Below are 25041 nucleotides of genomic sequence, written 5' to 3'. Positions count from 1 at the left end.
GCCACAGGAAGCGTGCTAACATTACTGATGCTTCTTTGCCCAGCACTAGGTTGAATGCTGGAGGTACAAAGATAAAGGAGCTCCTTATAACACTCAAAGTCTAAATGGGGGAGAAAAAACAAAAACATGTAATCCAATTTAGTGATTTAAGGTCTGTAGTGGATCAGAAAAGACTTCATCTCTAAAGTAGATAATATATTTGGCTGTGTGCCTTATAACTGCGACAAGACCTGAACCTTGATGGGTGAATGTGTAGTGGGATGAGAAAAGAGAATAAGGAATGCAATTTTGGCAGTGTACTCTAACAAATCATCATTATCTATGATGTGGAGGGGGAACTGTGGAGAGAAGGCTCAATTAGGTAGGTGGAGTCACATTTTGAAGTCCCTTAATATCATGCTAAGGAATTTGAACTCAGTCCTGTAGAGCAGTGATCTCCAAAATGGGATGTTCTCAAAGCCAGGGGTGTGTGTGCATGATGGAGTACCACAGGAAAATGTTAGAATGTCTAGTTCTTTTAATTTTATGTCTTTTTTAAAAAATACCTATTTTTGTATATGTTATATAAAGAGCATATTATATCATTTGTAGTGATTCATGTATTTTTAAGTAAATTTAAAAAGTAAATGGAAATAAATATGTAAGTGTTACATATTTTATGTTTGGAGAACACTATCATAGGATGTCTTTAAGCAAGGAAATGAAATAAGCAGGGGAAAATATGTATTAGAACAGAAGAAAACAAGTGAGAGAGACAACTTAAGAGACTGGAAAAATACTTTGAGGCTGGAACTAAGGTTGTGCAGTTCGTGAAAAAATAGGACTAGTGAGATGTTAGGTGGGGCCTGGGCAGGAGAGGGAGGACTTTAGTCCTAGATGATGGCTAGATTTCTGCCTTAGATCCGGGATCGTGGTGACGCTGTGATTAAGCTGAGGAACACAGGAAGGATGTTTAGCTCTAGAGCCTGCAGATGGTCACATTTCTTACTATGAGATTGAATCGGTCATTCCTTCCTGCACTTACTGCCCCAACTTCGGTAAAAACAAAGTGGCAGTTATTCCTTTGCCACGCACTTTGGGACTGCAGACAAGGAATTTTCAACAAGCATTTTCAACTGAAATTAAACACAGTGAGGTCTTCATTGCAGTTAGCCGTTGGTGTTTATTAAAGCACCAAACTACTCTTGCGGATTGAATTGGGATTGGACCACATAAGGAAATGTAAATTTTGACTATTCATTGTCACACCCAATAGCTGAATTCATTAGTTCCATATGGGCAGGGGTGGAGCACAGCATAGTGACTTGGATTGTAGCCATTGTTTGTGGAAGAGCTGGGTGGGGAAAAGCGTAGTTGTTACCTTGCCCTAACAGTTTTTTTTTCCAGGGAATAAGTATGTTTTCTTTTTCCTTGCCATAGGAAATTGTTTGCCAGATTGTGTTATTTGTAACAATCTGTCATGGAACAGCTGCTGATTGAAAATGTTCTTGTAATGAGGGATTTCTAGGTTTTGCCAGGGCTTGGTAATTGGGTTTTTTGAGCGTAATTTGTTTGTTTTAGCCAAAATTAACTGGCAGCAGTTTGGGCTTTGAATTCCTGGTGTCTTGATTTTTCCCCAAACATTAAAGTTCTGTCTTCGCCTTCCCTTGAAGACTTTGTTGTCAAAAGTACACACATTTGATGTCCTTTAGAGCTGTGCTTTTGCCTTGACATTGCCCTCTCTGAAAGGAAAGGAGCGACACACAGCAGCAATTCACCGGAGAATTCTGCTTTATTAGGGAAAGGTGCTGGGTTATATAGGAAGGGGCATGAATTGATTGAGGTGTCACGTCTACGGGGCTAGGTGCTGGGATTGGGAGGGGGGGCGAGAGGTGATTGGGCTTCAGGTGGCGCCGGCGGGAACCGAGGACCCTCCCCCCCCCCAAGAGAAGCCGGAAGTTTGCCATCTTACTGGTGGGGGCCCTTCCCTCTCCTTTAGAGGAAGAGGCTTGGGATAATACATACTGAGGACTGTTAGAATAGTGAGATAGGCTTGTGGAGATTCCAGTTGATCTCTTCAGAAGAGGCATACTGTTGTTAGGAAAGAACTGGTCCCTCAAACATGAGGCAGCTGAGGTTGGTCCCTCAAACATGAGGCAGTTCAGGGAAATTTCAAGTTAATTGCATTTCAGATACACAGTTGCTTCACAGTCCAAATAGTCCATGTTTATTCATGGTTTGTGGTCATACATGATCAGAAAAGCTTCTGGTTTTTAACAGTTTTTCCACTTTTTCTTTCTGGGCCCAGTTAGTAAAAGAACATTTGCATTTCTAGAATGGAATTTACATTTTTAAAAATGACAATCAAAACATAGTCATTTGACAGAGCAGAGGGAAGAGGGTGATACAATAGAAAGGGATTGAGGAGGCCGTGGGGATCCCTTTAACAGGTGCTGAGTGAAAGCCTCTGAACAGCAGCTGTGGTTTTCTTCCTCTTTGCGAGGGTGACTCGGAACCAGTGGCTGTGCCCCTCTGAGGCTGTGCAGTGCCCGCCTCCTCCCCTCAGCGACGGCGGCTCCCCCCCAAAAAAAATAGTCATTTGTTTCCTTCATATTATAGCATATATAAAAATGTAAAGAAAAACAGTAGTATGAAGATGTGAGGACGATTTAGTTTTCCTTTTTAGACTTTTGTTTCTTCTTCCAAGATATCCAGCTTTGGAAACAAAGTACATTGATCAGACTGCAAAGACTTTACTCTGAAAGTGGTAGAGTAGGAAAGAGGGTGGGGCTGTGTTTGTCTCGGGGAGTGTTACTTGCTGCATTCTCTGGAACAGAAGCAGAGAGGGCCTCATGGAATAGCACCTCCATCTGTAGCTCAGGACCTGCCCTTTCATACTGACTCCTTTCTTTTCACACTGAGAACAGATGGCAACCAGACACTGGGGGGAGTCTGTTTCTTGTGCTCCTTGGGGATTTTGCATTCAGTTTGGCAAAAAGTCATCTAAAAGGAAAAAGAAAAATGAGGCTGCAGACTGTTCACAATTATGCAGGACTTGTTAGACATTCTATACTGATAGATTTCTTTTTGCAGATATTGAATGATAACAGCATTTATTTTCCAAGACAACTTTGTCACCACTTCAGAAGCATCTGCATTTGGGTCATTTTCTTCACTTTGGAGTACACTTGATAATTCACTTTATTGTAGAACAGCCAGCTTGTAAAAGTCAGTCATCTCATTAGAGAAACTTAGAAAAATAGAAAGGACATTTTTTTTTCTCAGCTGTCATTTTCACTATAATGAAATGGGACTTCTGTGCTGCTGTAGCGACATCTTTAGTGATGGCTCATGCTCCCTGGCTTTCTAAACATTGTTATAAGTAGGATTCTGCATGCTATTTCTTCCTTAGCTTGCATGAATGTGGGCTATTTGTTGATGTTTGGTGGTTCCTGGATGGTGAGCTGAGGAATTTTTTTCCTAAAAAGATGTTTATAGGGACTTTTTTTTTTAGCCCAGAGTTAAGGCATTAAGAGAACCATAAGCAGAGTAGAACAAAATCCAAATTTGAACTTTTTAACCTTATGAGGCCTTCAAAAGGAATTGTTTAGGCTATAAATAATTAATATATGTAGAAAAATAAATGACAGTTATGGTACAGGCTTTATATTCAGAATAAGAAATTTCAGGCAATAAGATAAGACATTCTGATGTTTGTGCCTCACTATTCTGAGCAAACATGATTCTTTGCTGTAGTAGAATGTGAGTTGAAGTCATCCATTTTCCTACCCAAGGCAGGATTCTTGATTTTAAGTTAAAATCTTAGAAACTGTAATCACTTACAGAAATTTCCATGTCTTCCATAACAGGCATACCCTCATTTTATTGTGCTTCACTCTATTGTACTTTGCAAATACTGGATTTTTTACATCTTGAAGGTTTGTGGCAAGCTTGTGTCAAAGAAGTCTGTCAGCACCATTTTCCAACAGCACTTGCTCACTTCTCTCTGTGTCACATTTTGGAAATTCTTAGAATATTTCAAACTTTTTGATTATTACTATGTTTATTGTGATTTGTGATCAATGATTATGACTCACTAAAGGCTTATATGATGGTTAGCATTTTTTAGCAATAAATATTTTTTAATTAAGGTATGTACATTGTTTTTTAGATATAATGTTATTGCATAATTAATAGACTACAGTATAGGATAAACATAACTTTTATCTGCACTGGGAAACCAAAGAAATTATTTGATTCACTTTATTGCTGTGGTCTGGGTCTGAACCTGCAGTATCGCCAAGGTATACCTGTGTTCATTTTATTCCTAAACCTGGGATAATTTAATCCAGTGTTTTTGAGACTTTTTAAAGTAGCAGAACGTATTTTAAAAACCAAAAGCCTAGAAAATAAAATTAATAAAAGAGGAGCTGCCATGGTTTGCTCAGGAAGGGCAGTAGGAACCAGGCTTTCCCCGAGGCGCCTCTGGGAAACTGCAGGTGTGCTATTGAGAAGCACTGATCTAGTCCATCTTAACTGCAATTTAAATAACTAGTTTTCCATTTGATTGTTTTCATACTTCTGTTTTCTGCATTTGTGATAAAACATAATGGCAGAATGTATAGGTAGAAATTTGTTTAAAACATATTAAGTAGCCTTTCTTAGCACTTCATATTTAACACTTTCTAGTCCAAGTTTCCTCCATATTGCAGCACAGGATCTGGCTGAGCCTAGGTAAGTGCTCAATAAATGTTAGATAAATAAATCATTGCAAGTAATAATCCAGTTTATGTTAGAGTACTTTAAGATGGAAAACACATTAGCTTACAAAATTACTGTTTTTGACTACCTTTGATGACAAAAGATAGGTTTGGAAACCATAAATACTTCTACTCATGGTTTACCTATTCCTTCTTAGTTTTGCTCTTGGGCTAGTCAGGTAAAATTTAGTTCTTCCTTAAGACTGTCCAATATTTGAAGAGTGCTATTATCTCTTCCTTTTTTAAACCCTACCCCTGCTCCTTGCCCTGCCCGCTGTCTCACACACAATCTTTTCTTTTCCTTTTAGCTGTCATGGTTTCCAGCTCTTTCATCATCATCTTGCTCATCTTCTTATTTATACTTTTAGTTTATCACGGTTATTCTTAAAATATGATACTCTAGTTGATATCTAGTACCCACATTATTAGGTACTAGACAGACCAAAATTTAGAGTATCTGTCTAAGGTCTAAATTTGTGTCTGTTTGCTAACCAGTACTGTGGACTAGAACCTCCTTTAAATGAGTCATCAAACTAGCAAAGCTATATTTCTTTAACCTCTCTTATATGCACATTATATGAATAGTCATTCCTATTTGTTAGATCTTAGTTACATAACTACTTTAAACCTGTTTCTTTGTCTGTAAAATGCAAATAATAATAGTGCTTGCTGAAGATTGAGGTGATGCATGGTATTATCACATTTCCTGGCCAATACTAAGCATTCAGTAAACATTAATTACCATTATTACTTATTATTATAAATAATCTGAATTACCAGAATTGCATCAGAAAACCCACCACATGAAAAAATCTTTTTTTTCTTCACTGATTTATTCATTGATTCATCAAGCAATTACTAAACACTTGTGATGTGCCAGGTACTGTGGTAATTAGGCCTCATATTTCTTGTCCATAAAAATAAGAACTAATAATAGTAACAACCCCATCCCCATGGTATTACTATAAGGATTAAATGAGTGCTTTTATTCCAACCTGAGGTTGTATTATAATTGTTTACTAGTTAGATTGATTTCCCAAGAATGGGACATTACATTATATTCATCCTGTTATTCCCTAGAGTTGTAGCAAAGTGACAGCTTTGTAGTATTTCATAACCATTATTGAATCCTCAAACTATGAAAATGCTTTTCAAACTGCAAAGGAATATATAAATTTAAGATAATTTAATTTCATAGCCATGGAAATAAACAATATGTCAGTTTTCAGATTCTGTTCCTAAGAGCCCAAGATTCCACAGGTACCTCAGGGACAGCAGCAGTAAGACACATACAGGGGAGGTAGATATTTTAGACCCTCCCCAGCACAGTTCAGTTAGAACAACCCCATTTATTTTACTTATTCTCATGCTATAAAAAAGGTTTGAAAATAAATGTCCAGTTTGTCTCTGCTTCTAATCCATTGCAAGTTTGTATGGATGATTTATGTGATCCATTGTCCTTTGTGATACTGACTTTCCTCTTCTCCATTTAACAGACAGATGTACTGGTCCTGAGCTGTGATCTGATAACAGATGTTGCCTTACATGAAGTTGTGGACCTGTTCAGAGCCTATGATGCATCACTCGCCATGTTAATGAGAAAAGGCCAAGATAGCTTAGAACAGGTTCCAGGTCAAAAGGGGAAAAAAAAAACAGGTGAGAGGGAGACTGGAGTTTGATTTATTTGTCTTTTGGGCTTTTATAATTCTTATCATCATTCATGCTTTCATTTCAGAAACACTGAGAACTGACTGCACTACAAGCATTATGCTAGGAGTTGATTACAAAGTCAGATGAGACACAGTCTCTGACTTAGGAGGCTTATAATTATTGGATTCTGTAATGTCTAAGGCTTTTGTATGTAGAGAGGAGCACTCAAAACTGCATTGTGTTTAAGGCTCAAATAACTATGTATCTACGAAACAAAAAAATCTAAAATGTTAACATTTTAACATTTGATTACAAATTTAGTTAGATACCTTTAAGTGATTAAAATTACTATTAAAAATGTAGTATGGTTGATTCTTTTGAATACTCCAACCACCCTAAAAATCCAATGAACAAGATAGTCATTAACTGTGCTTGTCTGCCTAGGATTGCAACATACTTATCCTTGATTATTTTCCTAGGCTTTTAGTAGTAGGTTATTTTTATTTTTTAATCTTCAGAGATTATAGTAATCCTATCAGAAAAAACAAGGACTAATACTCCAGTTCAGCAAAGGTTATAGAATTTGGATTCCTGACCTGTTGTTGATTTTTGGTTAAGGCATTGTTTTTCCCAGAGTTGCTTTTCCCAGAGTATTTCAAACCTGAGCTGATTCTGTGACAGGGCTACTTTTAATGACTGAATATATAACCAAAAAGTTTTATAAGATCACACCTTTTATATAGGTTTTAGTTTTTCCTGGAATGATGTGTTCTTTATGCTTTGCTTAGCCAACATTATGCAACCCGTTGTCCTGTCTTTATAATATATTGATATATAGTCTGTTAAATTATTAGAAGCTATGTATGGCTTATTAGTATCTTACTATTATTTATACAGCCATTCCTAGAGTTTCCATTCCTAAGATTTTAATAATCTAGTTTGTATTTACAGCCCTCTTCTTTAGGGCATTTGGTGAACTTATAATTTTGGATTACATCATTGAAATTTCATTGTAGTTGCTTTTTGTGTTCAGATGATTACTGGTGCAGATTAATTATTGGATCCTCTTTCTACCTTATTATTATGAATGATCTCCTATAATCAGTCCTTTTATTCTTGACATAGTTTCTGCTTTTGCAGGGTCTGATTTGCTTACTGTATTCAGACCTTTGCTACCTTCAGACAGAAACAACTATATATCCAGACTTTATAAACAGATGTATATTTTATAAATATGAATGTTTTTGTACCTTTTTTCATACTCCTCTGTTTAAAAGAATTTTAAAAATCAAATACCCTGAGAGTCCAGATATTAACCCAAGCATATATGGTCAATATACGATAAAGGAGCCATGGATATACAATGGGGAAATGACAGCCTCTTCAGCAACTGGTATTGGCAAAACTGGACAGCTACATGCAAGAGAATGAAACTGGATTATTGTTTAACTCCATACACAAAAGTAAACTCAAAATGGATCAAAGACCTGAATGTAAGTAATGAAACCATAAAACTCTTAGAAGAAAATGTAGGCAAAACTCTCTTGAATATAAACATGAACAACTTCTTCATGAACATATCTCCACGGGCAAGGGAAACAAAAGCAAAAATGAACAAGTGGGACTATATTAAACTAAAAAGCTTCTGTACAGCAATGGACACCATCAGTAGAACAAAAAGGCATCCTACAGTATGGGAGAATATATTCATAAATAACATATCCAATAAGGAGTTGATATCCAAAATATACAAAGAGCTCATGCACCTCAACAAACAAAAAGCAAATAATCCAATTAAAAGGTGGGCAGACGATATGAACAGACACTTCTCCAAAGAAATTCAGATGGCCAATAGGCACATGAAAAGATGCTCCACATCACTAATCATCAGAGAAATGCAAATTAAAACCACAATGAGATATCACCTCATACCAGTAAGGATGGCCACCATCCAAAAAACAAACAACAACAAATGCTGGCGAGGATGTGGAGAAAGGGGAACCCTCCTACACTGCTAGTGGGAATGTAAATTAGTTCAACCATTGTGGAAAGCAGTAGGGAGGTTCCTCAAAAAGCTCACAATAGAAATACCATTTGACCCAGGAATTCCACTCCTAGGAATTTACCCTAAGAATGCAGGAGTCCAGTTTCAAAAAGACATATGCACCCCTGTGTTTATCACAGCACTATTTACAATAGCCAAGAAATGGAAGCAACCTAAGTGTCCATCAGTAGATGAATAGATAAAGAAGATGTGGTACATATACACAATGGAATATTATTCAGCCATAAGAAGAAAACAAACCTACCATTTGCAGCAGCATGGATGGAGCTAGAGGGTATTATGCTCAGTGAAATAAGCCAGGCAGAGAAAGACAAGTATCAAATGACTTCACTCATCTGTGGAGTATAAGAACAAAGGAAAAACTGAAGGAACAAAACAGCAGCAGACTCACAGAACCCAAGAATGGACTAACAGTTACCAAAGGGAAAGGGACTGGGGAGGATGGGTGGGAAGGGAGGGATAAGGGGGGAAAAGGGGCATTATGATTAGCACACATAATGTTGGGGGGTGGGGCATGGGGAAGGCAACTTAGCACAGAGAAGACAAGTAGTGATTCTATAGCATCTTATTATGCTGATGAACAGTGACTGTAATATTGGATGTGCTGTGGGGACTTGATAATGAAGGGAATCTAGTAACCACAATGTTGCTCATGTAAGTGTATATTAATGATACCAAAATAAAAAAATCAAATACCCTATTATAGTTACTCTTCTTGGTACTGGAACTTTTAGTACATTTCATATTAGCTTTTATCTCTTAAGTGTCATTATAAATGGATAGCTTTTCACAGTTGTATTTATTGTCTGTCTACCCTTCCATTTCAAAATGTTTTGATGCATAAATTGTCACAGCTTAGCCAGTGGAAGTTCCTTTAAGCTGCTTCATCTATCCTCTTTGAAAAGGCATGATATATACTGGCCACTTACTATTTAGCTGGAGTGTAAGTGTGGAGGGCAGGGAAGCAGGAAATGGGACTAGAGAGGATACAGGGATCAGAGTAAAGAGTTTGAACTTTATCCCCAAAACTGGGGAATTGTTGAGGAATTTTAAAATGTCATAATCAGATTTGCGTTTTAGAAAGATTTTTCATTCTTAAAATGAAATTTGAACTCGTCAGTATCTGTATTTTATTTTATTTGAAGGCTAAGTTTCACCTAAATAACTGTGTTGAATTCCTTCCATAGAATGCTATACATTTCAATGATAAGCATTTTTTAAAAGAATCCTAAATTTCTCAGATTGTATATTTGGTCTGACTCTTAGCTATTGTTATGTGCCAGAACAGCCAGCAGTCCCCTCTTTCCCAGATATGGTTTAATAGTTTGGATCCCCTGGGTCCAGTTTTCCCAGTGGTGGTCTTACTGGATTATAGGAAATTGGCCAATGCCTAGATATTTCAGGAGGTATTTTTGCTGCCTTGCCACTTTCTTCTCAGAAGATTTGTAGTTGATGTAGATACTGAGGAGGGCGGGATCAAATTCATGTTGGATTTTTTGGACTGTTTTTCTTGCTGCAGGCCTTTACACATATTGTTTTCTGCCTATAATGCTCTCCATCCCATCTCTCTCCATAACAAATGCACTCTAAATCCAGTTAGCCTTCAAGTTATTTTCTAAGAGAGGCTTTCCTTGACCCTCTTAATATGAAACTATATCCCTTTGTTTAATCACATATGGCAGCCCCACTCTCTTATTTACTCTTTCCTCTACTGGACTGTAAGCATGAGAGCAGGAATCATATCTGTTTTGTTAATTTTACCCCCAGCACCTGGCCACTTATGGCCCATGGTAAGCAGTTAGTAGGTATTATTGCATGGTTGAGGGGCCTGCCTATAAAGGCCATTCTTAGCCCCCCAGGTAAGATAAAGTACATTCAGGCCCTGGCAGTTTAAATCCTAAAAATGTGAATCTGAGCTGTAGTTGGATTCATGAGTGAGTATTATAACAGATCAAGTTTATAATAATTTTCAGACTGATACTACATTGTCTATTAACTTACATTTAGAAATGTTTTCAAGATTTTTTGATAAATACCTTCTGCTAGAGCATGACTGTAAAGAGCACAGGCTCTAGAGTTTAGACTTTGTGGGTTTCCGTGCCCAAAAACTATGATCTTGGACAAATTATCCAACTGTCCTGAACTTCATTTTCTTTAGCTGTAAAATGAAACCGAATTCTTTCAGGACTTTTTGTGAAAATAAAATGAGGTATTTGTAAAGTATGTGATCTACTCCTTGAAACATAGTAGTTGCTTATTAATAAATTATAATTGCTATTAATACCATCACCACTTTCACATACATTTTTAGAAATACTCCTTTGGGAAGTAATTTGGTCTGTAGCCTAACAAATTACATTTAATAACTTTGCAAGTATTCTACATTATATATTTAAAGGAAAATTTTATATTTCATATAAAATGTAATGCTTTAATCACAAAATATCAAAATGTTTTGTTTACATAGTCTCTTGTAAATCTAAAGGGAAACTAAAAGTGGCAGCCTAATGTCTAGACAAGCCTCTTTGGAAGGGCCACATGTAACATTTTCTGGTGATTCAAACAAGCCCTGCTTTCTAGCCTTTTTAGTTAATCAGCTTCTTAGAAAAAAAATGGATGATTTAGAGCTGTGAGAGGGACCCAAAATCCTAGCTAAGCTGTGTGGGGTAATGGGTTATATAAACTCTGGCAGATCCCAATTGATTTTTCTGTAAAAGTGGGTACCATTACTGAAATATAAGATCTGCAACTTGTTGGCATTCATCCATCGTTCCACCATTGCTTGATATTACTTATTGAGTGAGTGAAGCGAAAAATCAGTTTAACACAGTTACTGAGCATGTGTTATGCCAAGCCAAGTACCAAGGAACCAGGTACCAAGGCCCATATAAATGTAAAAAGCAAAACAACACACAATATCCTTCCTTCAAGGATAGACAGACAGGTGTTCATTATAACCTCTCTAATTATAGGGCATTTTGAAAAACTTGAAATCGGATGGGTAAAATTGGATTAGAACTATGATCTTGAAAGAACTGATGAAAGTCTCACATATATAATTTTTTACTCATATAAATCAAACAGTAAAAATAACATACAAATCAAATATCAGTGATACTATGTATACATATATATCTTAAACTTGGCAATAATATGTAAAGATCATCAATTTCCATTTACCATCCTTTGCTTGTTAGAAACTTCAAGATTTCCTTGTTTTTCAGATTCAGTGTGAACATGGTATACTTATTTTGCTTTATTGCAGATAGTATGTTCACCAAGGGGCTTTTCTGTACATTTCTCTGTGCAAATGTTTAATGCTGTTACAATTTTATGACACAAATGGCTATTATCTCTGCATAATATGGCTTTTCTCTTTTACTCAGGTACTGTAATGAATTACAGTTGTAGAGTTTTCTATTTAAACTATTTTTGTATACCTGGGATAAACCAAACTTGGTCACGGCTTATTACCCTTTTACACATTGTATCAGTTAGATTATATGCATAAAAAACCTTCCCAAACTTTAGTGGCTTAAAACAACAGTCATTTCTGGTTAGCCAGAGACGGGTAAGATTCCTCAAGGGAGGAACAACCTAAGACAGGCACAGTCGCAGGGGGGCCATCAGGTGAGAAATTGGGGATCAACAGTGGTGAGGCTTAGAACTTCACCCCCCCTGTCTTGAGAGAAATCTTCTGCTCCGTGGATGTTTTATTGCCCTTGTCTAGCTTGGATTAGCACATAGTCTACAGGCACACACCTGATCATCTACATTTGCTCTCTTACAACACTAAACTATGTTTTCTACCTTTATCTTGCATCTACCTACCACTTCAGCATTTTATTAAAAATAAAAAATAAGAATAATAATAATAAAGGGAGAAATGTGGGATCCACATATAAATCAAGTATAAAAATCAAACAAATATTCAAAAAAAAGTCACAATGGTCAAAATCTGAAGAAGAAAAGATATCAGAAAAAAAAGGAAAAGAGAAATATTAGGTTTGCAAATAACACTAATGTCATGCTTTTGAGTCCATACAATAAAGCCATGTTTCATATAAAAAAAAAACAGTCATTTACTTGCTCATGATTCTATAGGTGGCATTTTAGCCTAGTGTAACTGAAATGACTCATCTCTGTTCAAATGATATTAATTAGTGTATCAGTTATCTTTTGCTGCACAACAAATTACCATAAACTTAACATCTTAAAACACTGCAGGTCAGGAATTCTGAACTGCTTAGCTAGGCCCTCTGATTCAGAGTCTTTTAAAAGGCGGAAGTCAAGGTGCTATCCAGAGCTGATGTCTCAAAATTTGTTTCTAACCTCACTTGTTTGTTGGCAAAATTTCAGTTCCCTAAGGACTACTGGACTGAGAGCCTCAATTTCTAAGTAGCTGTTGGCCAGAGGCTGCCCTTATTTCTTTACCAGTTGGGCCTCTCTACCATAGCAGCTTGCTTCATCAAAGCCAGCAGAGAGACAATCTTATAGCAAGAGAGAAATTATAAACTTCTATAACCTAATCATGAAAGTAACATCTCATCTCTTTTGCCACATTCTGTTGGTTAGAAACAAATCAGTAGGCCATCCTATACTGACTGAAACAAGTCAGTAGGGGTACAGGGAGGTGTGAATACCAGGAGGCAATTATCATTCTTAGAGCCTGCCTACCACAGCTGGACTCCCTAATATGTCTAGGGGCTCATGTGTGACAACTCAGTTTTTCTTTCCATCTAGACTCTTATTCAGGAAGCTATCTCAGGCTTGTTTACATGGTGGCTGCAGAAGGTTCTAAGAAAGTAAGAGAAGAAGCTACAGTGTCTCTTGAAGCCTAAAGTCGGAACTCATATTGTATCACTTCTGCTGCACTCAGTTAGTCAAAGCTCGTTGCCAGCCTAGATATGAAGGATGGGTTCTAAACATTCAGTGTAAACTGTAATTGTGGGATGTGGGGAGGGAGGGTATAGATACCAGACCTGCCAAAATTGACTATTGACCCTGACCTCATCTCAAAATACATTATACGCCTGTTAGCAACTAAATATCACACCCCTTGGCACCATATCAGTTCCAAGGAAGACGGTCTAAAGACAAAAAGAGGGTGTCACCCTACTTCCCAGAAATCCCCTCCCTATTCCAAGAAAACCCCACCTAACCCGATGAGTATTCCACCCCTGCTTAAACTCCAGCTATAAAACCACCCAACCTGAACCCCACTTGCTGCCCACCTGTGAAGCATGCCTGCACCTCCCTCCTTGAGTGTATACATTCCTTTTTCAAAATATTCTTTGCTTGGATGGATGAATGGATGGATGGATGGATGGATGGATGGATGGATGGATGGATGGATGGATGGATGGATGGATAGATGATAGATAGATAGATAGATAGATAGATAGATAGATAGATAGATAGATAGATAGATAGATAGATGATAGATAGATAGATAGATAGATAGATAGATAGATAGATAGATAGATAAGATAGATAACTGGAGACCTTACCTCTTCCCCCTGCCATGAGCAGTTTTTTCCTCTTCAGACTTTTTTATTATAGCAAAATACACATAACAAAATTTACCCTCTTCTTTAAGTGTACAGTTCAGTAGTATTAAATAGTTTATAATGGTGTGCAGCCATCCCTCTCCCTAACTCTTTTCATCTTGTAAAATTGAAACTCTATACCTATTAAATAATAACTCCCCACTGCCCCTTCTCACAGCCCCTGGTAACCACCACTCTACTTTTTTATTATCTTAAGTGCCATATATAAGTAGAATCATAGAGTATTAGTTTTTTTGTCGCTGGTTTATTTCACTTAGTATAATATCTTCAAATTTCATCCATGTTGTAACAAATTGCAGAATTTCCCTCTTTTTTAGGCTGAATAATATTTCCTGTATGTATATTCTATATTTTGCTTATCTATTTATCCATCTATGGACACTTGGGTTGTTTCCATAGTTGAGCTATTGTGAATAATGCTGCCATGAACATGGACATACAAATACTCTTCAAGACTCTGACTTTCAGTTCTTTTGAGTGGTATGCCCAGAAGTGGAATTGCTGGAACATAGGCAATTCTGTTTTTAATTTTTTGAGGAACAACCATACTGTTTTCTATGGTGGCTATACCGTTTCACATTCTAGACCTTACCTCTTAAAGGGAAGAGCTGCCGCAAATTTGTAACCCTTCTAAATCTACTGTATACATTATTAGTTTCAATTCACTAATAGTTTGTTTAGTATCCTTGTATTTATATAATCAGTGAATATGCCTGTAATTTTCCTATCTCATAATATCTTTACCTGTATCATGCTGACCTCATAAAATGAGTTGAAATTCCTCACTCCAAACAATGCTGTCACAGGGGAGGTACACAAATATATTTATTATAAGTTGAATGAATGAATAAGTAAATGACTGTAGAGGAGATGAAAAGGTCAATCAGAGAAGTAGAAAACAAGGAGAAAAAATATAAATAGTTGAATATGACAGGTTTTTTTTAATGTTCATAGTTTTAACTGATTTCTTGACCTTATTTCTGAAGTCTTTATTCTTATCATGGACATTCTAATGTTACCTGCTCTGCTCCCAAAGTGTCATTCAATTTGTTAGAGCAGAACAGAAAGAAACCTTTCCAAGTTTCTATAATATGTATCATATTCTGAGGCCCCAGTTACTATGGTAGCTGCTGCAAAGAAGCAAATACAAGGAGGGAGCCTGAGAGTACAGGGAATGTGACTAATGTGAAACATAGCTGAAAAATTGACTTGTTGGAAATTATTGCTCCCAGGACATTCAGTAATTCAAGGTTTCTGTGGCCTAAGAACTTGGATAGGGTAAGCACTCCAAATTATATCCAAAAACAACATCTCTGTGTTTCTCTTTAAAATGTTGGCTGGTAATCAGACCTTTGGAGACACTCTTATAGTCTCAAGTTTTCATGTGATGGATGGATTGATAAATATCAAAGCTGTTCTGTGGCATTTGAAATTCTCTGCAAAATTTAACTTGAGTTGAAATTCTCTGTAACACTTACCTTCAAATTGGAATTTTTTTTTGCCCTTTTTTGAAGTTCACTAATCTTGAGTTTTTAAAAGAACATGTAACTTTTTCTGAGTATTTCTACTTATTCAGATTCAAACACTTCCTAAGATAAGATGACCAGAGACCGTCCGAAGGAGTGAATGTTTTCAAGCACCTGAGCTGAACAGACTATGAGTATGCGCTTGGTTCTGGGTGTACAGGCAGCTGCAGCCAACAGTGAACCATGTTCAGTTTTATAATAGCCATTGTCTGCAAAGAGGAGGCAGACAAGTTCATCTTAAGATACATAGTAATGGGGCTGTCCTTAAATAACATTACTCCCATTTTCACAGTGAGCAGACCTAGATTAGTATTCACAGAGAAAGAATTCCTTGTACTTTCTTTCTGTGCCATGCAATAGGCTTGTGGTTCATCCAGTTAGTTGGCTAAGTGGTGTCTTAGCTGCCCCTCTTTTTTTTTTTTACTTTTTATTTTTAATTTTTATTTATTTTTGACAAATACAAATCATATATACTTAAGGTATGCAATGTGATGTTTTGATAAACATAGACATTGTGAAATGCTTACCACAATGAAACTAACTAACATCTCCATCCCCTCCTTAACTCTTTATTCTTTAATAATTTCACATTTATAGAACGGTTACAAGAATAATACAAAGAACTTATACATCCTTTACTCAGATTTCCCAAATATTAACATTTGCTCTATCATTCCCTCTCTTTCTCTTATATATAATATGTATATACAACATATTATATACATATAGTTACTGTTTTTCTGAGCTATTTGAGAATAAGTTACAGACATGATTCCCTTTGCCTTTAAATACATCAGTGTGTGTCCTCCCAGCCCTGCCCAAACAGTACAGTCACTTAAAACAGGAAATTACATTGGTACAATACCTTATAATCTACAGACCTTATTCAGACTCCACCAGTTAACCTAATAATATTCTTTAGAACAATATCAAAAAATTTTGACTGCCCGTACTTTAAATGTTCTGGTATGTGCTACATAATACTGTATTTGATTCTAAGAGAATTGTGAGCAGGTGCCCTGTCTCCTGACTTAGTCATGCAGGCCTGGAAAATGGTTTTGTTTGATTTTCCTTCTTTTGTATTATTCAGTGGAACAGCGTGACTTCATTGGAGTGGACAGCACAGGAAAGAGGCTGCTCTTCGTGGCTAATGAAGCAGACTTGGATGAAGAGCTGGTCATTAAGGGATCCATCCTACAGAAGTAAGCCCTGGGGTTTTTTTTTTTGGCACTTCTCCTTGTCTTAAAACAAAATAAAACCACCCAGTGGATGGGAAAGAAGAAATGAAAACTAGATTATACTGTGTGAAATTGACAAAAGTATGTGAATGTTTTCCCATGAGATAGGATGAAGGCTTTTCTTTACCGCATGAACTTAGCTTTTCCCTGTGTCTTTTCTTGCCAAGATAGAGTCAGATTCTGCATAGGCGTGGGGCAGAGCAGCTGTGGGGAAAATGAGGAACAGGACTGTCTTTCTGACAGTGTTATAGCACTTCTTTTTTTTTTAATTGTGGTAAACACACAACATAAAATTTACCATCTTAACCACTTTTAAGTATATGGTTCAGCAGTTGTTAGATATATTCATGTTGTTATGAAACAGATCTCCAGAACTTTATCATATAGCAAATCTGTAGTTTTATATCCATTAAAACACCTCTCCTTTTTCTCCTTTCCCTAGCCCCTGATAATCACCATAAGATTTCTGTTTCTATAAATTTGGCTACTTGATACCTCATATAAATGGAATCATACAGTATTTGTCTTTTTGTCACCTGGCTTATTTCACTTAGTATAATGTCCTGTCCTCAAGGTTTATCCATGTGGTAGCATGTGTCAGAATATCCATCCTTTTTATGGTTGCATAATATTCCATTGTGTGTACATGCCACATGTTCTTTATCAGTTTACCTATCAATAGTCACTTGTGTTCCTTCTACCTTTTGGCTATTGTGAATAATATTGTCATGAACATGGGTGTACAAATTCCTTTGAGATCCTGCTTTGAATTCTTCTGGATATATATCCAGAAGTGGGATTGCTGGATCTTACAATAGTTCTATTCTTAATTTTTTAAGGAACCTCCATACTGTTTTCTGTAGCGTTTGTACCATTTTACAATGCTACCAACAGGGCATAAGGGTTCTAATCTCTCCACATTCTCACCAACACTTGTTATTTTCTGGGCTTTTTTTTTTTAATAGTAGCCACCCTAATATTGCCAGGCAGCTGTGACTAGGGAGGTCTCTCCCTGTGCACTAGGTAAAACTTCAACCTGAACTGGGGGAGAGGGGAGAGGGTTCTTGACTCTGAATGAGAAAGAATTCTCAAGCAGGTCAGACAACTGTAGGTAAGGAAGGAATTCAAGAGTTGCAGGGAATGACAGCTCCCTTAGAGGCAGCAGAGAGCAAGGAAGAATAGAGTGAGGAAAGGGAAGCTAATGCTAGGATCACCTGGTGTCCAGTGTCTGCTTGGACCTGCATGGTGTGGGAAACTAAGTCCCTACCACCCCAGGATTTGGGGGCACTGCAGAGCACTGAATGGAGTAAGATTATGTTCTGAGAACTTCCCAAAGACAAAGAAAGGAGATTTTCAGGCAGGCTACTAAAGAGCATGATCATATAGCTGCAGTCCTCTCCATGTCACCCAAGTGACCGGAACTTGCAAGCCCAAATCAGAGTTCCCAGTAGCCCCTCCCTACTTATCTGGAGTAGAGCAGAATCAGAGTGAAGACATGTGCTTAAGTCTGGAAAACAGAATGAAATAGAAAAGTGACAAAGACACCACTGGAAGAGTACAGAGACAAAACACAATAAATTGAACAGAAAGAAATCTTTATTTAAAGCAAAAATACACACTTGGAGAAAGAGGAGTGCAGGCAATCTCGGAGACGAGGTGCACTTAAGGGCTTAGGAGTCTCTCTTTTAAAGCTTTCAAGAATGGGGCAAAGGGTGGCAGGAGGGTGAGGGTGCTGTATAGGCTTGACTTGTGGTCTCATGATGTCTCTCTCCAGTGAGAAACGTTATATCACCATCCAGAGTCAGTCCTCTAGATAATTATGTAAGATTAACTTAACACAAGGAATTTGTTGGTCCTGTTCTTCTCCAAGATAGTGGTTACCCTCAAGCACTAGGAACATATCAGTTAAGCTTCCCTGCTTTAGGATAGATTGCTCACTGATTACCAAAGAATATGTTAGGAATCTTACCTCCTAACTCCCTGGTTTTTAAAACAGAATCTTAGCCTTCAGATGGAGTCCCTCCTATTCTTTTTTTTCTTGTAATTTTTTATTAAAGTATGATTGATATACACTCTTATGAAGGTTTCACATGAAAAAACAATGTGGTTACTACATTTACCCATATTATCAAGTCCCCACCCATACCCCAATGCAGTCACTGTCCACCAGTGCAGCAAGATGCCACAGATCCACTATGTGCGCTCTCTGTGCTACACAGTTCTCCCTGTGATCCCCCACATCATGTGTACTAAACATAATACCCCTCAATTCCCTTCTCCCTCCCTCCCCACCCGCCCTCCCACACCCCTCCCCTTTGGTAACCACTAGTTCCTTCTTGGAGTCTCTGAGTCCGCTGCTATTTTGTTCCTTCAGTTTTGTTTCATTGTTATACTCCACAAATGAGGGAAATCATTTGGCATTTGTCTTTCTCTGCCTGGCTTATTTCACTAAGCATAATGTGCTCCAGCTCCATCCATGTTGTTGCAAATGGTAGGATATGTTTCTTTCTTATGGCCGAATAGTATTTCATTGTGTATATGTACCACATCTTCTTTATTCATTCATATACTGATGGACACTTAGGTTGCTTCCATATCTTGGCTATTGTAAAAAGTGCTGCGATAAACATATGGGTGCATCTGTCTTTTTGAATCTGAGAAGTTGTATTCTTTGGGTAAATTCCAAGGAGTGGGATTCCCGGGTCAAATGGTATTTATATTTTTAGGTTTTTGAGTGACCTCCATGTTGCTTTCCACAATAGTTGAACTAGCCTATATTCCCACCAGCAGTGTAGGAGTGTTCCCCTTTCTCTGCATCCTCACCAGCATTTGTTGTTCTTAGTCTTTTCGATGCCTCATGTTCTTCCTATACTGTTTATATCTGGCATTTTTCATCATAGGCAGGAAAAGTTAATCATGATGCTTGTCCCATGTATCTGCCCTAATTCTTTATTGGCCACACATAGGCAATTCAATCACATTTTCTTCAATCAGCATTTACTGAGGGCTTGCCCAGCATGGATTTTTTTCATCAGAAGCCACCATACTAGAGCTTTACTACCTAATGCCAATACATAGGAATGCTTAAATAATGTTTAGAATGTGGATAAATGAATGTCAGAAGAGTAAATTGGGAAAAGAAAAATATCTTACTTTTTGTTTTTCCTATTCAGCACTACAGAGTTAGGAGACATATTTCAAAGTATATTAAAATATAAAATATATGCTTTTAATGAAAATGAAATTAAACTGTAGCTTCAGCTAGCCCACTTACCCCTGTGCATTAGAGTTCAGTATCAATGCCTTGTTGCCTCATCTGTAAAAATGGGTTTAATGATAATAGAGCTTCTGTGGAAAATAAATGTATGTAAAACAGTATAATACCTGTGCCACAGTAAGTGCCGCAAAACTAGTTGACATTATTATTATTTCTAAACAAATAATCTTAAAAATACATGCATAACCCTCCTACACTGCTGGTGGGAATGTAAATTAGTTCAAACACTGTGGAAAGCAGTGTGGAGGTTCCTCAAAAAGCTCAAAATAGAAATACCATTTGACCCAAGTATTCTACTTCTAGGAATTTACCCTAAGAATACAGCAGCCCAGTTTGAAAAAGACAGATGCACCCCTACGTTTATTGCAGCACTGTTTACAATAGCCAGGAAATGGAAGCAACCTAAGTGTCCCTGAGTAGATGAATGGATAAAGAAGATGTGGTACATATACACAATGGAATATTATTCAGCCATAAGAAGAAAACAAATCCTACCATTTACAACAACGTGGATGAAGCTAGAGGGTATTATGCTCAGTGAAATAAGTCAGGTGGAGAAAGATAAGTATCAAATGATTTCACTCATATATGGAGTATAAGAACAAAGAAAAAACTGAAGGAACAAGACAGCAGCAGAATCACAGAACCCAAGAATGGACTAACTGTTCCAAAGGGAAAGGGACTGGGGAGGATGGGTAGGAAGGGAGGGATAAGTGGGGGGGAAGAAAGGGGGCATTATGATTACCATGTATAACGTGAGGGGGGTACATGGGGAGGGCTGTGCAACACAGAGAAGACAAGTAGTGACTCTACAGCATCTTACTACACTGATGGACAGTGACTGTAATGGGGTTTGTTGGGGGGACTTGGTGAAGGGGGGAGCCTAGTAAACATAATGTTCCTTGTGTAATTATAGATTAATTATACCAAAAAAGAAATACATGCATGATATCACTTCTAGATTAAAATGGCTGTTTCAGATTGATCATAGAACTTCCTACTACTGTTCTTACTTAAGTGTGGAAAAATTAATTAAAAAACTGGCAGAAATTTCTTCAACAGCAGCAAACAATGAAGATAATTAATGTAATAAAGCTTAAAAATCAGTGGCCAAGATAACCTAGAAGAAATGGATAATTTTCTAGAAAAATACAACCTTCCAAGACTGACCAAGGAAAAAACAGAAAATCTAAACAGACCAGTTACCAGCAATTGGTCCTATACCCTGAAAACTGTAAGACACTCTTAAGAGAAAAATACCAGAAATTGAATTGGTAATCAAAAAACTACCCAAGTACAAAACTCCTGGACCAGACAGATTCACTACTGAATTTTATCAGACATTTAGAGATGACATAATACCCATTCTCCTTAAAGTTTTTCAAAACATAGAAGAGGAGGGAATACTCCCAAACTCATTCTATGAGGCCAACATCACTCTAATAACAAAACCAGGCAAAGACACCACAAAAAAAAGAAAACTGCAGACCAATATCCCTGATGAACATAAATGCAAAAATATTCAACAAAGTATTAGCAAACCGAATTCAAAAATACATCAAGAGGTTCATACACCATAACCACATGGGATTCATCTCAGGGATTCAAGGATGGTACAACATTCGAAAATCCATCAACATCATCCACCACATCAACAAAAAGAAGGGCAAAAACCACATGATCATCTCCATAGATGCTGAAAAAGCATTCGATAAAATTCAACATCCATTGATGATAAAAACTCTCAACAAAATGGGTATAGAGGGCAAGTACCTCAACATAATAAAGGCCATATATGACAAACCCACAGCCAACATCATACTTAGCAGCAAGAAGCTGAAAGCTTTTCCCCTAAGATTGGGAACAAGACAGGGATGCCCACTCTCCCTGCTTTTATTCCCCATAGTACTGGAGGTCCTAGCCACGGCAATCAGACAACACAAAGAAATAAAAGGCATCCAGATTGGTAAGGAAGAAGCCAAACTGTCCCCGTTTGCAGATGACATGATATTGTACATAAAAAACCCTAAAGAATCCACTCCAAAACTCCTAGAACTAATATCTGAATTCAGCAAAGTTGCGGGATACAAAATTAATACACAGAAAGCTGTTGCATTCCTATACACTAATGATGAACTAGCAGAAAGAGAAATCAGAAAAACAATTCCATTCACAATTATTCACGAATTCACTAGTATTCAAAAAGAATAAAATACCTAGGAATAAACCTAACCAAGGAAGTGAAAGACCTATACCCTGAAAACTACAAGACGCTCTTAAGAAAGATTTAAAAAGACAGTAATAAATGGGAATTCATCCCATGCTCTTGGGTAGGAAGAACTAATATTGTCAAAATGGCCATCCTGCCTAAAGCAATCTACAAATTCAATGCAATCCCTGTCACAACACCAACAGCATTTTTCAACAAACTGGAGCAAATAGTTCTCAAATTCATATGTAATCACCAAAGACCCTGAATAGCCAAAGCAATCCTGAGAAGGAAGAATAAAGTAGGGGGGAATCTCCCTTCCCATCTTCAAACTCTACTACGAAGACACAGTAATCAAGACAATTTGGTACTGGCACAAGAACAGACCCATAGACCAGTGGAACAGAATAGAAAGTCCAGATATTAACCCAAGCATATATGGTCAATTAATATACGATGAAGGAGCCATGGACATACAATGGGGAAATGACAGCCTCTTCAACAGCTGGTGTTGGCAAAACTGGACAGCTACATGGAAGAGAATGAAACTGGATCACTGTCTAACCCCATACACAAAAGTAAATTCAAAATGGATAAAAGACCTGAATGTAAGCCATGAAACCATAAAACTCTTAGAAAAAAACATACACAAAAATCTCTTGGTCATAAACATGAGCAACTTCTTCATGAACATATCTCCAGGGGCAAGAGAAACAAAAGCAAAAATGGAACAAGTGGGACTATATCAAAATAAAAAGCTTCTGTACAGCAAACAACACCATCAATAGAACAAAAAGGCATCCTAAGTATGGGAGGATATATTCATAAATGACATATCCAATAAGGGGTTGACATCCAAAATATATAAAGAGCTCATGCACCCCAACAAACAAAAAGCAAATAATCCAATTAAAAAATGGGCACAGAATCTGAACAGACACTTCTCCAAAGAAAAAATTCAGATGGCCAGTAGGCACATGAAAAGATGCTCCACATCACTAATCATCAGAGAAATGCAAATTAAAACCACAATGAGATATCACCTCACACCAGTTAGGACGGCCACCATCCAAAAGACAAACAACAACAAATGTTGGTGAGGATGTGGAGAAAGGGGAACCCTCCTACACTGCTGGTGGGAATGTAAATTAGTTCAACCATTGTGGAAAGCAGTATGGAGGTTCCTCAAAAACTAAAAATAGAAACACCATTTGACCCAGGAATTCCACTCCTAGGAATTTACCCAAAGAAAACAAGATCTCAGATTCAAAAAGACAGATGCACCCCTGTGTTTATTGCAGCACTATTTACAATAGCCAAGAAAATGGAAGCAACCTAAATGTCCATTAGTAAATGAATGGATAAAGAGATGTGGTACATATACACAATGGAATATTACACAGCCATAAGAAGAAAGCAAATCCTACAATTTGCAACAACATGGATGGAGCTAGAGGGTATTATGCTCAGTGAAATAAGCCAGGTGGAAAAAGACAAGTATCAAATGATTTCACTCATATGTAGTGTATAAGAACCAAGAAAAAAACTAAAGGAACAAAACAGCAGCAGACTCACATAACCCAAGAATGGACTAACAGTTACCAAAGGGAAAGGGACTCAGGAGGATGGGTGGGAAGGGAGGGATAAGGGGGGAAAAGGAGCATTACAATTAGCAGACGTAATGTAGGGGGGGCGCACGGGTAGGGCTGTACAACACAGAGAAGACAAGTAGTGACTCTATAGCATCTTACTACACTGATGTACAGTGACTGTAATGGGGTATGTGGTGGGGACTTGATGATGGGGGGAGTCTAGTAACCATAACGTTGCTCATGTAATTGTAGATTAATGATACCAAAAAAAAAGATGTGGTCACATACACAGTGGAATATTATTCAGTCATATGAAGAAAAGAAATCCTACCATTTGCAACAACATGGATGGAGCTAGAGGGTATTATGCTCAGTGAAATAAGCCAGGCAGAGAAACACATGTAGCAAATGGTTTCACTCATCTGTGGAGCATAAGATGCAAGCAAAAACTGAAGGAAGAAAACAGCAGCAGACTCACAGAACCCAAGAATGGACTAATAGTTACCAAAGGGAAAGGGACTGGGGAGAATGGGTGGGAAGAGAGGGATAAGGGGAGAAAGGGACATTATAATTAGCACACATAATTTAGTGGGGGGCACAGAGAAGGCAGTATAGCGCAGAGGACAAATACTGATTCTATAGCATCTTACTACACTGATGGACAGTGACTGTAATGGGGTATGTGGTGGGGACTTGATAATGGGGGGAACCTGGTAACCACAATGTTGTTCATGTAAGTGTATATTAATGATACCAAAAAAAAAGTATTTAATTATTTGTCTCCCTCTTATAAGGACCCTTGTAATTACATTAGGCCCCACCAGGATAATCTAGAATAATCTACTCAATCTCAACATCCTTAATTTAATCACATGAGGTAACATGTCACGGATTCCAGAGATTTGGATGTGAACATCTTTGAGGAGCCATTATCTGACTACCACAGTCCTCTTAGTGTTTTAACATGATTTTCAATAATTGTATACTTATAATTCGTATGAATATATACTATCATTTCATTAACTTTATCCAGTATTGTGCACTTTAGATTGTTTCTAATTACCTGACACTTGATTTTTAAGTTGGTTTTATTAAGGCATCATTTACATACAGCAAAATTTACTCTTTGTAGTATATAGTTCTCAGTAATTTGTGAAAACTAAGTGCAAATGCTG

At 37.3% G+C, this 25041-nt stretch overlaps 1 protein-coding gene and 1 long non-coding RNA gene across 5 annotated transcripts in view; one reads left to right on the top strand and one right to left on the bottom strand.

Annotated features, from left to right (window-relative positions):
- Positions 1-25041, top strand: part of EIF2B3 (eukaryotic translation initiation factor 2B subunit gamma) — a 147735-nt gene that overhangs the window by 53271 nt on the left and 69423 nt on the right. For all 4 annotated transcript variants that reach the window (XM_037021925.2, XM_037021924.2, XM_037021926.2 and 1 more), the window contains exons 4-5: positions 6236-6395; positions 16641-16752. In XM_037021925.2, coding sequence (XP_036877820.1) covers positions 6236-6395; positions 16641-16752 — 272 coding nt within the window. The remainder of the gene's footprint in view (positions 1-6235; positions 6396-16640; positions 16753-25041) is intronic.
- On the bottom strand, positions 1818-8881 carry LOC140848883 (uncharacterized). Its single transcript, XR_012130146.1, has 2 exons — positions 8699-8881; positions 1818-2982 (listed from the first exon to the last, which is right to left on the bottom strand). It is a non-coding gene; the product is annotated as an uncharacterized lncRNA (long non-coding RNA).

This window comes from Manis javanica, chromosome 4, assembly GCF_040802235.1.
Source record: "Manis javanica isolate MJ-LG chromosome 4, MJ_LKY, whole genome shotgun sequence".
NCBI classification, from domain to species: Eukaryota; Metazoa; Chordata; class Mammalia; order Pholidota; family Manidae; genus Manis; species Manis javanica.
The sequence above is the reverse complement of the archived record's forward strand: the minus strand, read 5'-3'. Positions and strand labels throughout refer to the sequence as shown.